This window comes from Ambystoma mexicanum, chromosome 4q, assembly GCF_040938575.1.
Source record: "Ambystoma mexicanum isolate Mex_15411 chromosome 4q, UKY_AmexF1_1, whole genome shotgun sequence".
Taxonomy (NCBI): domain Eukaryota; kingdom Metazoa; phylum Chordata; class Amphibia; order Caudata; family Ambystomatidae; genus Ambystoma; species Ambystoma mexicanum.
Genome location: NC_090928.1, coordinates 1,005,549,320 through 1,005,562,457, shown reverse-complemented (window position 1 = coordinate 1,005,562,457; position 13,138 = coordinate 1,005,549,320). Strand labels below are relative to the sequence as shown.

The 13,138-nt window shown below is 42.8% G+C and overlaps 1 protein-coding gene across 1 annotated transcript in view; it reads left to right on the top strand.

Moving 5' to 3' along the window:
- USH2A (usherin) overlaps nucleotides 1-11,105 on the top strand; it is a 4,817,015-nt gene extending 4,805,910 nt beyond the window's left edge. The window contains exon 73 of the mRNA XM_069608572.1: nucleotides 8,585-11,105. Within this exon, the coding sequence (XP_069464673.1) occupies nucleotides 8,585-8,674 (90 nt within the window). The 3' untranslated portion in view covers nucleotides 8,675-11,105. The remainder of the gene's footprint in view (nucleotides 1-8,584) is intronic.
- The last annotated feature ends 2,033 nt before the right edge of the window (nucleotides 11,106-13,138 follow it).

Genomic DNA, 13,138 nt, shown 5'->3' with positions numbered 1-13,138 from the left:
TATGTGCACTGCCCCTTCTTCATCCCCCACCCATGTTAACAGTCTGGCATATTTTTTCCATTCTTCTAGGCAAATCTTATTAGCATTTTCTACCGGTCCCCATGAGTATCCTACAAGTGCTTCTGCTCTACATCCCATTAACCCTTCTACCAAACCCCAAGAGGTAAACACCGCTCCTGCTATGTGAAACTGTGGTCTCTCCCAGCAAAAGGGTATCTCTTTACATTTCAACAATGGATGGTTAGTTACTGTTACTTCGCCCCTTTATGGCCTCAACAATATATATTTCATCACATTGTTCACCACTGCCTTTTGTTTTATAAAGTTATCTTCATAAAGGGATTCTGCTTTTGTCACCCACTTTAAGGAAGCTGAACTTCCCTGGAATCGTCGCCTTGCTTTGCACATTGCAATGTGAGCAAGCCAATGTGCTCTGGTTACTGCTATTTCCTTGGCCACAAACAATCTGTAGACACTCAAGGCATACAGAAGCAGTGAGCATATGAAACAGTTTTCATCCAATTTCTCCCTTCCAATCTTAGTCATATGCCTGCACCAAACGTTATACAGTTTTTGAGGATAACCTTCAAAGTGTCTCAAAAAGTATTCGTCATTATTTACATCTCTCCTAACTGATGACAATTCTTTTCTCATGTTAACAGCTACATTAATGCCATTACCACTAAAATAATGTACTGCCATAGTGTAAGCAAGCCAAAAAAAGGAAAAGAAAAAAGCACAGATCATAATACTGATGGAGTCCATTTGCTCTATATATCTCTTCCTCCGCACATGTTGAGATATTAAAGATACTGTTTCTATTGCTCTCAAAAAATACCTTGTTCAATAGGGGGATGTCACATTGCTGGTCAGCTCTGACTCTTGGCCTCGCCTGGGGTCTGGTCACCTCTTCTTCTTCTTCTTCTGGCTCCTCTTTGACCGACAGGGGGGCGTTGTCTGTAAATATTTTCACATCACCTATGTGCACCCACACTTTCTTGCTGCGCACTTTTACTGTTGTGGGGGTTGCATACTGAACAGAATATGGGCCCTCAAATCGTGGCCTGTGCCGCTTTCGAATAAAATTCTGTATATGTATTAAATCACCTCGGAACAATTGCAATGGGGGTATTACAGCATTTACATCTACAATTCTTTCTCTGTTGTTGTTGGTTGCTTCTTGGCCCCCTGCCACACCTTTATCTGCCGAGAAACGAATTTCAAACATTTAGTCATGGCAGTTAATTAATCATCCATCTCATCACCTAGCACAGTCACAGAACTCTCCATGTCCATTCGAGCATCCGTGGATGGAGCAATCGGGGTGTGTATCCTTCTGCCTGTCACTTTTTCATGGGGTGGGAGGTGGTGGTCTGAGCCTGGCTGATTGTGTAGGGAAAAAAGAGGCAGTCAAAGGCAGTGCAACCAATTTTCGTTTAATTTATATCTCAATTTTGCAATGTGTTTCTTCAACGGGCCGTTTATAAGTTCCACAACACAGTTGGCCTGGTAGTGATAAGCAGAACAAAGCCTGTGCTTAATACCAAGCAGGGATGCGATTTCTGAAAACAGATCATTTACAAAGTGTAGTCTGTTATCTCACCGCAGCACTTTGCACGCTCCCCATTGGGGAAACACCTAATGTACAAGGTACTTAGCAGCTGACTTGGCATCTGCAGGGATACATGGTCCTGCTTCTATCCAGCGTGAAAAGGAACACATCAACACAATCATGTATTGGTATGCATTACAACTTTGTAGCATATCGATATAATCTATATGCAAATGCCGAAATGTATCCATGATAGGATCATTGAGGAGAACATTGATATCTTCTGTATCACTGAAACATGGCTCGCTGACCCCATTGGCCCTACGTGCGACGTTGCTGTCCCTGATGGGTATGTAATTTACTACACCAACAGGGAAACCGGAAAAGGAGGAGGAGTCGCAGTTATAGCTAGAAGCTCCATTGCACTCTTCCAAGGCAAATCCTCATGTGGTGGATGTGAAATGATTCACCTCAAGCACCTGCCCACTGAAAACAACTGCCTTAACTTATTAGTAGTCTATCGACCACTATCTCCCACCCTGGAATTTAATGACAACTTTACACATCTCCTAAACCTCCTTAAAGGCCCAAATTGTGCTACATTAGTGGTCGGAGATCTAAATAGATGGTACGGCAATCAGGCTGACAAAAAGGCCATATATCTAGAAAGCTCACTACTAAACAGACTACACCATCACAAATAAAGAACCAACCATGAAAAATGGTCACCAACTGGACTGGATAATTACCAACAACCTTGACACACACGACTACCAAACCAAACCTTGTATATGGTCAGACCACTACAGTGTCTCGTTTCAGGTCTCTCTTCCCTCTCCTAAAGAAAAGAATCCCAATCCCCCCAAAAAGTTATGCAAAGGAACTTTAAACATATCAAGAAGGAACAACTTCAATCATGCATAAAAGACTTCACCTCCACTACTAAAGAAGAGGACTCTTGCGACATTATGATGTCAACCCTCTTAGACTTTATTAAAATGTTAGTAGAGCAAAATGCCCCCCTACAGACTAAAACCTTTAGAACCAAAAGCAAATTGCAAGAGTGGTTTTCTAAAGAACTACTCGAGCTTAAAGGAGCCAAAAGAAAACTGGAAAACACCTGGAAAAAAAACCCTACACTTGAAAATAGGGAAAAATGGAAAAATACGGAAACTAAATATAAGAAAGAAATAATAGAGGCTAAGAAACAGTATTTCAACAAACAAATCATAGCAGCAGAAAATGCCTCAAGTAAACTTTTTAACACCTTGAAATCTTTAGACAAACCCCCTGCCATCTCGCCACCTTTCTTACCATCTCAACAGGAATGCGACAACACCCAAAAAGCTTTTTTTTGAGAAATTAGAAAAGGCGAGAGATAAAATCACAAAAGCACAACTAAATAAATCTAACACGATTAAAATGCCAGCGGAAGAACCACTTGTTAACATAGAACCCTTCCATTTCTCGTATATCACCACAGAAGAGATGAAATTAACTCTCGTCTCCATGAAACCTACCTCATGCGCAGAGAACATCCTACCCGCCAAAATAATTTTAGAAAACCCAGACATCTTCGCCCCCACACTTGCTAAGATCGTCAACACTTCCTTTAGGGACCAACTAGTCCCTCAGGCCATAAAAAAAGTCACAGTTACCCCACTAATAAAAAAACCTGGCTTGGATCCTAGAGACCCAAGCAACCTCAGGCCAATAACCAACTGTAACTTCCTGCTTAAGATCATGGATAAAGTAGCCACCGCACAACTTCAGGCACACATCGAGGCCTCTGACGCACTCCACCCACAACAATCTCGGACCATCTCATAGCACAGAATCAGCTATGCTGGACTTACAAAGATGCTCAGATTCTTAGATAAGGGAAAAACGGGACTTCTCATCCTGTTAGACCTCAGTGCCGCCTTTGATCTACTGGACCATAATCTACTTGAAGTAGCCCTGGGCAAAACGGCCAACTGCTCACAAGAGGCAAAAACATGGGTAATGTCTTTTTTAAAAGGCAGGACATCTCGAGTCCATTGGGGAGACAAACTCTCCATGGAAAGGGAGTTCCTCTGCGGGGTTCCCCAGGGAGCCAGCATGTCTCCATTGTTGTTCAATCTCTACATCAAATACTTATGCTACATTGTAGATCATGCAGATATATTCTTTACCAACTATGCAGATGATACGCAGCTGGTATGGGAATTTAGCTGCGACCATAAAACTGACAATGACCATCTAAACAGAATATATAACATCATAGGACTTTGGATGGATTCCAATTGGATGCGTTTGAACAGCAGCAAAACCGAGCTAATGGTTTTCGGATCCACCCAAGCCAGAAACACATTGCCACACGACTACACAAACTTCAAGATCAAAGACGTCAACATTAAAGTAATTGAGAAAGTAAAAACCCTGGGCATGATGATGGAAGCATCCTTAGGAGCAGAAGCCCAGACTCAATACATAAAAAAACATGCAACTATTACTTGAGACTCCTCAGAGCTATTAGACCGTATCTATCAGAGAACAACTGTGCCACAGTGGCTAGAGGAACCATCCTCTCTCGGTTAGACTACGGGAATGCACTTATGCTAGGAGCCAACAAAAAAAGCATACAGGCATTCCAGATTATCCAAAATAACGCAGTCAGGATAATCAAAGGCAAATCCAAATCAGACCACACCAGTACAGCCAGGAAGGAATTACACTGGCTCAAAATTGAGAGCAGAACTCACTTCAAGGCTCTTACAATAGCCCACAGATGCATCCACTGGAAGGCACCAGGAAATCTAAAATCGAAAATACGTCCCTATGCCCCAAGCCGTGCCTTAAGATCCTCAGATCAAAGTAGGATAGAAGTAATGCCTCATAAACGTAAATCTGGACTTGGAAAATCTTTCCCAGTTATCACAGCAGGTATCTGGAACAATCTGCCAGTCCACATAAGGAAAGAACCTAACTACTTACGCTTTTGTAAGTTAGTGAAAACGTATCTCTTTAACTGACCTCGCCACTCCTGAACCCCTAAACCTTTGATTTCTAGGAACTGTCTCGTCCCATTTCTGTTAGTCCCTCGTGTCCATGTTTCTGCGCCCCGAAACTTGCGAGTTACGGCGCATTACAAATAAATAAATAAATAAAATGGGATGGTAGGGCAGGGTATTGATCATCTCATTGTTCTCAAGGTATGCCCAGCAGCATATTGGTGGCACATAGCACATTTGACAATGGCATTTACAATATGTTCATGCAGGTTTAGGACCAACCGATCTTCTGAAATATCTGCTGTTCCACCTTGTCGTGTGTGCTGAATGGTGGAACTGTTCTAACGCTGATGTAAGTAACTCAATGGGCATTACAGGTTTTCCTGTGCTATTCTGGTGCCTCACCAGGTTGGTGGGAGATAATGAACATCCCTGTATTATCCACAGATCCTCCCCCATCCTTCATCAATAACTGGTCCTCATGCTCTTAGAATACATTTCCATAAAGAGGATAACATGAACATCACTTTGGAGGACACACTGTGCAGGACTATTTGAGCAGTGGAACCTTCATTCTTGCTTCATTAATAGAAACTGGCATGATTGATTAGGGGAAATCTTTCCTGGAAATGCATCCATGATGGCACAGTTTGGTCAAATGTGGAAGCAAAGATAAGAATAAGGATCTCCTCTTTCCAAAGTGGATTCCCCATTCTGAAAATGTATTTGTGGATGACTTCTCAAGCTAAGTCCAAAAGAGCCTCAACTTGTATACTCATACCTCCCAGGTCTCTCTTCTTCTTGACCTAGTTCTTGTAGTTCTTCTCATTACCTCTCAGGCTCGCTTGCAGACTTCAAGCATCAGTTGCTTTTAACGACACCCTGCTCTCCTCTCTGGATGTCAGTCATGTCTCATGGCTTTCGTGACAGAGTCTCCAGCATCCTTTACCCTTCTAGTTAGGTTGTCTTCTGAACTTTCTTCTGCCAACTCCTCACTGTCTTGTCCAGGTCCCAGAACCCATCCAACAAGCAGGGTTCTCTGGCACGGTTTTCAGTCTGGGTCCAAAATAACCAAATTCAGAGCACTTCCTGCTTTTAGCACTATGGTCCCACTTTCCACCAGGCTTCAGCTGTTAACATCTCTGCGAGACCTCCTCCAGGTCTCCACAGAATCTCTTCGTCTTCTGTCTCATACCTCATGACTGCCCTCCATTGGTATGGACTCCCATGTCCAGTTCTCACACTTCGATTGGTCTCTTGCATCTCCTAATTCCTCACCATTCTTCATTTCTGGACTCTGGTCACATGAGGTAGGGCGGGTGGTTATAAAATCTCATGGTGCTGATGGAGAATTGGTACAGCTTGCCCCTCAAGGGATGCAGGGCAGGTTAACTGGCTGTTAAATAAATTAATAAATAAATTAATAATTGTTTAATCAAGAAACCTTGAGTGTAAGAGTTTATTTGAATACTTGTCACTGTGAGTCTCTGTGTAACTCCCCTACAGCTCACATTGACCCATCTGGAGATAAGCCTGGCTGCTCCACACTCTACCAACCTGTGTAGTACAGACTAATGCCAAAGGTTGGGTTCCTATTGCCAGGAGGTCAGGGTTGTTGTAGTGCACCCAAAGGGTACCGCATACAATCTTGCCTAACATTCATCCAGAAAGATGTCAGGTTTATTATGCTTTATAGAATGTTTAAATGAATTATTTTGGGACAGTGGAACGAAGAGCATCCTTATGACTGGCTCGATCTCCATGTAGGGTCCCTCCACCATCACCCATGTGTCCCTAACCCCCACAACGTCCCTTGTGTATTCTAAAGCAACGTAACCCCTCATTATATGTTTCCCAATGTCACGCCGGTTATTCCGGTGGGAAACGGACCTACTGTTACCCGTGTCTGATTTCCCAGTATTACCAGGATATTCCAGGTGACGGCAATGGCATAAATCCCCATTCCATAAGATTGCTGGTATTTCTGGCATTGATAATACTGACGCCCTGAAATACTGGCTATTTTTTTCCGGTGGGGGCCAGATTTACCTCCAGCTCTTGGCTGGAGGTAAATCAGGTAACTACCACTGGCAAATGTGTAATTTTGTGGTGCAGGAAAAGTGGTGGTCACAGAATTACCACCACTGTTACCAGCACTTTTCCCGCACTGCAAAACTTATGAGGCCCATTGGTCCCAATTCATGGAACTTTTAGCACAGTGCAAAGTGACTTTACACTGCCAACAATACTCTGCACGCTGCTAAATGAGCCTAATTCAAGGTGCAAAGAGTACATCTTTAGTGAAACATGACTTTGCACTGCAAAAATACACTTTGCACTGCTCTGTGAATCAAGGTGTATATTGGCAGTGCAAAGTCATTTTGCACCGGGCAAAAAATGCCATGAATCGAGCCCATTGTCTTTGTCTTCTATATCCTGGGAGGGAACCATATTACACACGGCATACTCCGTATGTCCTTATGGGAAGTCTTTGTCATGCGCAGTGTGGGATCTGCCACCGCCTCTGAAATGCACCCTACTGATTCTCATACTGTCAGGTTTGTAGCGAAACTCACACAGTTTCACTTAGTCTTGGATCTATCACACACCTTGGATGTGAACCTTTCTGTCCATACCTCTTCCATTTTGTTAGGTTTCGGACTTTCTCCGATTGGTCAACACCTTTTGCAATGATTATTGCCTCCTCTAAGGACAGGCCTGCGCTGAGCCCACAAAGCCCCTTGGACCTCAGGTTCTTTACAAAGCATGATCAATTGACCTCAAGTGAGTCAGACAGGCATGGGACAAAAGGTACACAAGCAGGATAATCCTGGAAGCCCAAGACGAAGTCCTGTATGGATTCATGAGAGATGTTGCCCTTTCTAGCACGACATTAACGTTTTTGTCAAATCGTATTTCTATTTGTGTGTGAGCTTCCATGTAATCATCGATAATGGCCGACCCATCAGTTTTCCTTGCTAGAGACTTTTGTCCTCCATTCTCAAGGCGCTGTGTTGTAAAACCGGGCGTTTTTTCTTTTCCATGAATTTGCCGCCATCCATGATGGCAATGTAGTTCTTGAAGGTAATTGGCCCCTGAGACTGTGCTGTGAGAAAGCAGAATTGCCAGGAATTTGAAGGAGGGAGGATTATGCGTCTATCGGATCTGAGCTCATAGATGGCCAACTCATCACACTCGTTTCCCAGCATTCATTGCTGCATTTTATGGGGAGCAAGCCTCCCCGATACTACCCTACTAAACATCCCCAGCCCTTCCCCAACCACCAACTACCATAATAAATTACAAATAAATATACGCTAACCCTGCACCGCCCCAAAAAGTGCAGCAAAAATGCAACAAAACAGCCTTGTTCAGTTGACCCCTGCGAGGTGGTCCAGGAGAAGTTATTCCATCTGCAGGATCTCTCAGTTGACATGGAGAAGGAGTGGGACTGGAATACCACTTCAGTGCCATGAGTGTCATGGTTATTGGATGAAGTGTTTGCGGAATGACTGATGCAGGTTGGAAGAGTCAAGACCTTGTCACCACTGAACTGTTTTAACCCATCAATTTGGAGGAAGCAGTGATGAGTAAACAGCATTCATGTGAACAGCTAAACTTCAACTGGTGGAGCAGAGACTGGTGGCGCTCGCATAGTTCCGAATGTCCGCCATCAGGAAACCACGCAATCATCCTTAGTGCTTGATCCTATGGTGGCTGCATGCATACAAACTATCATGCTGCTCGAATTAGCCGAGTAGACAAGGCAGTAGGAGACAAGGAAATAATTCCTTCCACAAAGTGATGTTGTGTTACTATTTTATGAAACTATTTATACATGTGTTCGAAACCTTCCATTAAAGACCACCTTGGAAAGTGATATTTTGGATCATAAAAGCTTGCAAATAAATGACCCCTTTGACCAAATTAAGGTGACAATATGTTTCCTTCAGTTATACGCTCTGCCTAAAACATGCATTGTAAGTTGCCACTGCAGGAAACTTTGTGTTAAAATATTAACCCTTTGCTTCTCCTGCAGTATGTCGACGATGAAGACCTGATCAGCACCATCAAGAGTTTCAACTCCGTAACCAAGGAGCACACTGCGTTCACGGACACACCGTTATAGCGGGGCGATGCGACGGCCAGGATCAGACAGAGAGATGATGTGCGTGCATTATGAGAAGTCCTTTTCCACATGCCTCGCTGTATTGCTCCGCGTGCCGACATGGAAGATATGTGCCTCCTCAAATGCTAGCGACATCACCCCGCTGGGCAGATGCTACTGAGCTGTAAACCAAGGAATCAGGTGGAAATGTGACATTAGAGGATGTCATGTTAATGTCAGTGTTATTGCGTATGAGAAGAATTAGACTGTACTGTACGGACATTCCAATGGAGCCCCTATATATGTGACAGTATTGTGGCTCTGCATGAGGACCAACATGGGCTTCGGGGACCTTTGCTTTTCTCTGTTCTCCAACGCCCCTCGATAGCTGAGTCTAAGGTTTCTTGGCATGGTCCACTGGCACTGGAGATGCAGTCTTGGGGTAAGGAGTCCGAGTACAAATCGGGCAGATACACTGCATTATGTGCACGCATTTACAGACACGTGGAAATTGCGCAAGATGCAAATGTGAGTTTGCGCATTTTGAGTGAAGCCTGCTCCTCGGCAATGCCTGTGGTCAGTTCGACCAATCAGCATATGCTGATGGCTTGTTGAATGAATCCCTCTATCTACATGTTTGCAGGATCATTGTTTGAGCATTCCTGGAGACGGGCCATTATTCTCTGCATCTAGCATGAAATTCATTTAAAAAAGTCTACTCTGAATGCATGTTATGTTTATGTGAAATATGTGTTTTTTAAATTTATGTGCAGTCCCTTCCTTTATAACGAAATAGATGTTTTTCTAAGAAAATAGCCAACCCACCAATAATCACTAGTGAATATATGTGGTACTTCAAATTAGAATAACAGGCCCTACACTCTCCCTTTAGTCAAATGGGACATACATCAACAGCACTGTTTAGAACACTTCCTTTGAACAAGCATTGGGAAAGCCAACAGTTGTGGCTTTCTTGTGGGCATGGCGTAGGGATTTGCTAAGTACTGCGATACTGGCACTGCATATCCATCAGATGGTAATAGCTGCCTTTGATGTATGCGTGGGACACTCCTGCAACCCCCGTAGTCCATAATAGAAAACAGAGGGAGCAGGGGATACCCCCGCAACCCACACTCCCTTGTTCGGTATTATGGACTTCGATCTAATCTACCATGCCGAATGCACACTAAACATGCATTCAGTATTTTAGATTCGATCTTTTCATGCAATCCCGTCTATCCCATATCCATACTGCTGGCATTGCCAGCGCTGGCCTTTACAGGACTTCAGTGCAAGGAATGGATATGTGCACACATGCTGCTTCCAGAACATGTCTAGCACACCAATAGTAAATTTATAGCTGCAATTAAACCATTGATTCTCAGAAGATTGCCTAGAAATAACACAGGCAACCCCAATATACCACAGTCTGATGTTACTGCTTGATAGAGCTAGCTCAAAGACATCCTAGGAGGATGTGTTTTTGGTGGGGAGAAACAGTTGGTGGGGATGGTGATAAAGATTAGCATGGCCATGGGCAGTCATTGTGTGGGTAAATAATCAAACAACATCAACAAGCTTTGTGTCCCTCCCACCTCCCTTCTGCACTCTACCTTTACTTTAATGCAATAGTTTTGGCTCATAGTTTGTGCTACGGGCTCACCTATTAGACCAAACTAAAAAGCATTACCAGAATACTTGGTGATGTAGACATGCAAGTAATTCACCATGAGCAATTTCTGTTTTTGCAGTAAATGCAAATGATTCAGCTCTTCAACTTGATATGATGTTCATTAGAATGTGCAAACCACCAACCAATCAACGCTCGTACCTAGAATGTTAGCCCAATGGAAATAAGGGGCAGGCGACGTATTCAACATATTCCAGGAACTTCTTTTTGTGCAAAATATCAGAGTCTCTGCATAATCAGAAGAAAGTACCCTACTGTCAAGGCCAGAGTGCGCCGGTGAATTATATGAGATCAAATTGTATACTTTTCTGTATTTGAAAAGATCAAGCCGGTCAATGTTTTCAGGAGTAATATTTAGTGAACAATGCGGGACAATTGAATCATGTTTTGCAGCAAATGTATCTTGACCTGTACATTTGGAGAATGTATTTTGTAGGCAAAAGACCTTTTCAAAAGTCATTGTTTTTTTAAAGGCTAAATCTGCAGTGAAGACTGTCCTTATAAATTAATAGAATATGTATTTCTAAAAGTATTACTTTTGTATTGCTGTTTTTTATTGCTGTTGTTGACAAGGGTTTGTGCTATCAGGCTGAACCACGCTGGCGTACTGATACACATTTTGTTTTTGTGAGAATTTCTACTCGTAGACTGTATTTCTTATTGTTATATAAAGTTTTTTGTATTTCAAATGATGGATTTTATCCCCTTATCAAAATAAATAACTATTTTCACTCCCAAATAAAAAACATATTTTTCAAGGAATGTTGTTTCTTGATATTTTTGTGATAAATATCATTGCCAAATATGTATTTCTTTATTTTATTTTATTGTAAAACTTCAGTTTAAATACAGACGTTAAACTTTTGTTACAACTTCCATTTGTCATTTAACTTCATTAACTTTATTAAGTCGCGCATCTCGGTGACTTGGCAGAGCCCAAGGTAAGACCGTGTTACATGTCTCACCCCTCTCGCTGAAGGGCTAATGAATGCGATGCTAGGGCGGCGAAACTAGGAGTGTCACAATGCCTGATCCCTTTCAGAAGGTGGTCTCGTGAAAACAGGACCATGGTGCTTCCTCTTCCTTGAAGTGGCCAAATCTTTAATTCCCTAAAAATTGGATAGCTATGAATCTGTTCCTTCTGACTACTGTAGTTTGTTTTGGCTCAGAAATCTACAATCTAGCCTGAGATGACATGGCTTCTTATACCATACTTGAGGCACTCCCCATTCTTTAGCATTCCATTATTTTATTAATCTCTAGACCAGATGTTTACTAAGCAATTTAAACATGTGGTATTTAAAAAACGTGCCATTTCTAAAATAGCACTTAATTATGACTTGAACTCACATGGGATATTTACGGTGAATTCAGTGGCATCTTTACCACATGCAGTACTTTCTATCTACCCCATGCCATAAAATCCAATGCAATATCATCATTTTTACAAATGGGAGGTATTCAAAGTACCACATGGCTTCACATTTACAATACTCATAATGGTTCAGATTGATTGAAATCCTATGTTTGCCTCATGCAGAAGTTCCCTTGTACCCCATGCAAGCAATATCCCATTGGATACCACCAGCTTCTAAGTGCGGTATTTAAAAACATGCATTGTATTTAAAATGCCACACACTTTTAATGGTTTCATCATACTTATAATGAGGCCCTTTGAGGCATTAAGTGAGACTAGAAAGAAGTGCATCGGTTCGTGGTACTCCGAGAAGAATTCAGGTGGTCTCCTATTATGGCAATAGGCCAAACACTGGACTACATGACGCTATCAGCTGCAACACACTACCTACAACAGTAAGGGCAATGAAGGACAATAAAATCCTCATAACTTGCTAAACCAGATTTTGATTCAGCCAGATTTTAAGTAAATTCTTCAAGGTCTACCAAATATGCTAAATCTGAGCTGCTCTCTCCCTTCACTTGCTCATAGGTTACTTTGCAAAACAATGGAAAATGTTTGGTTGTGGTGCATATGGTGGCACTTTAGCTCTGCCCATTGGTCAAAGCAACCCATAGAGCGGAGAGGAAGCAGAATATTTGGTTGGCATGGCAAATGGAAAGGCTTGTGGCACGAACTGGCTGCGTCATAGATTATTTTGATGTGTTTTCTACAGAGCTCACTCCCTGGTTATTTATCTATTTATGTTTTGTTTGCGTGTTCGGTGCTTATACAGGAAATACATTCTGTTTCATAACGCCCAGAGGGCAGCAGAGAGGGAACATGGGATAGCAGTACAATTAAATACAAAAAATACAGATGGGGAAGGAACGGCTGAACCTACTATGCATTGTGGGTATTCAGAACTTGCAAGTGCAGGAAGGAAGTGGGTAGTGGGGTAGGTGCTGTGGTGTCCGTGCTTGAAGGTGAGCCGCAGATGCAGTGCAAGGTATGGTAAGTGCTATGCAGCCAGGAACCGCGTTGGGTGGAAAGTGTGAATCTCCAGTGCGGAGGGTGTGCCGGAGCAAGTGCTGAAGGAAGACAGGTGCTGGGGAAATTGGGTATGAATGGTCAGAGGTCCAGAGGATGCATAAGGGTCCAAGACACCAATCACAGCAACTGTGGGATTAGCAGAGGAAGGGAGAAGGGAAGAGGAGGAAAAGAGTAGAATCTTGAGGTGTTTTTGGAATTTCAGAAGGTCCTGCTCAAGACGCAGAGGGAGAGGGACGCTGTTCCAGAGGAGGGATCCAGCTGATGAAAGCGAGCAGCCTCCCACTTTCTGTTTAACGAAACGCTTTACACACAGAGAGTTGGTGCCAGAGGAGCGTAGAGGTCTAGA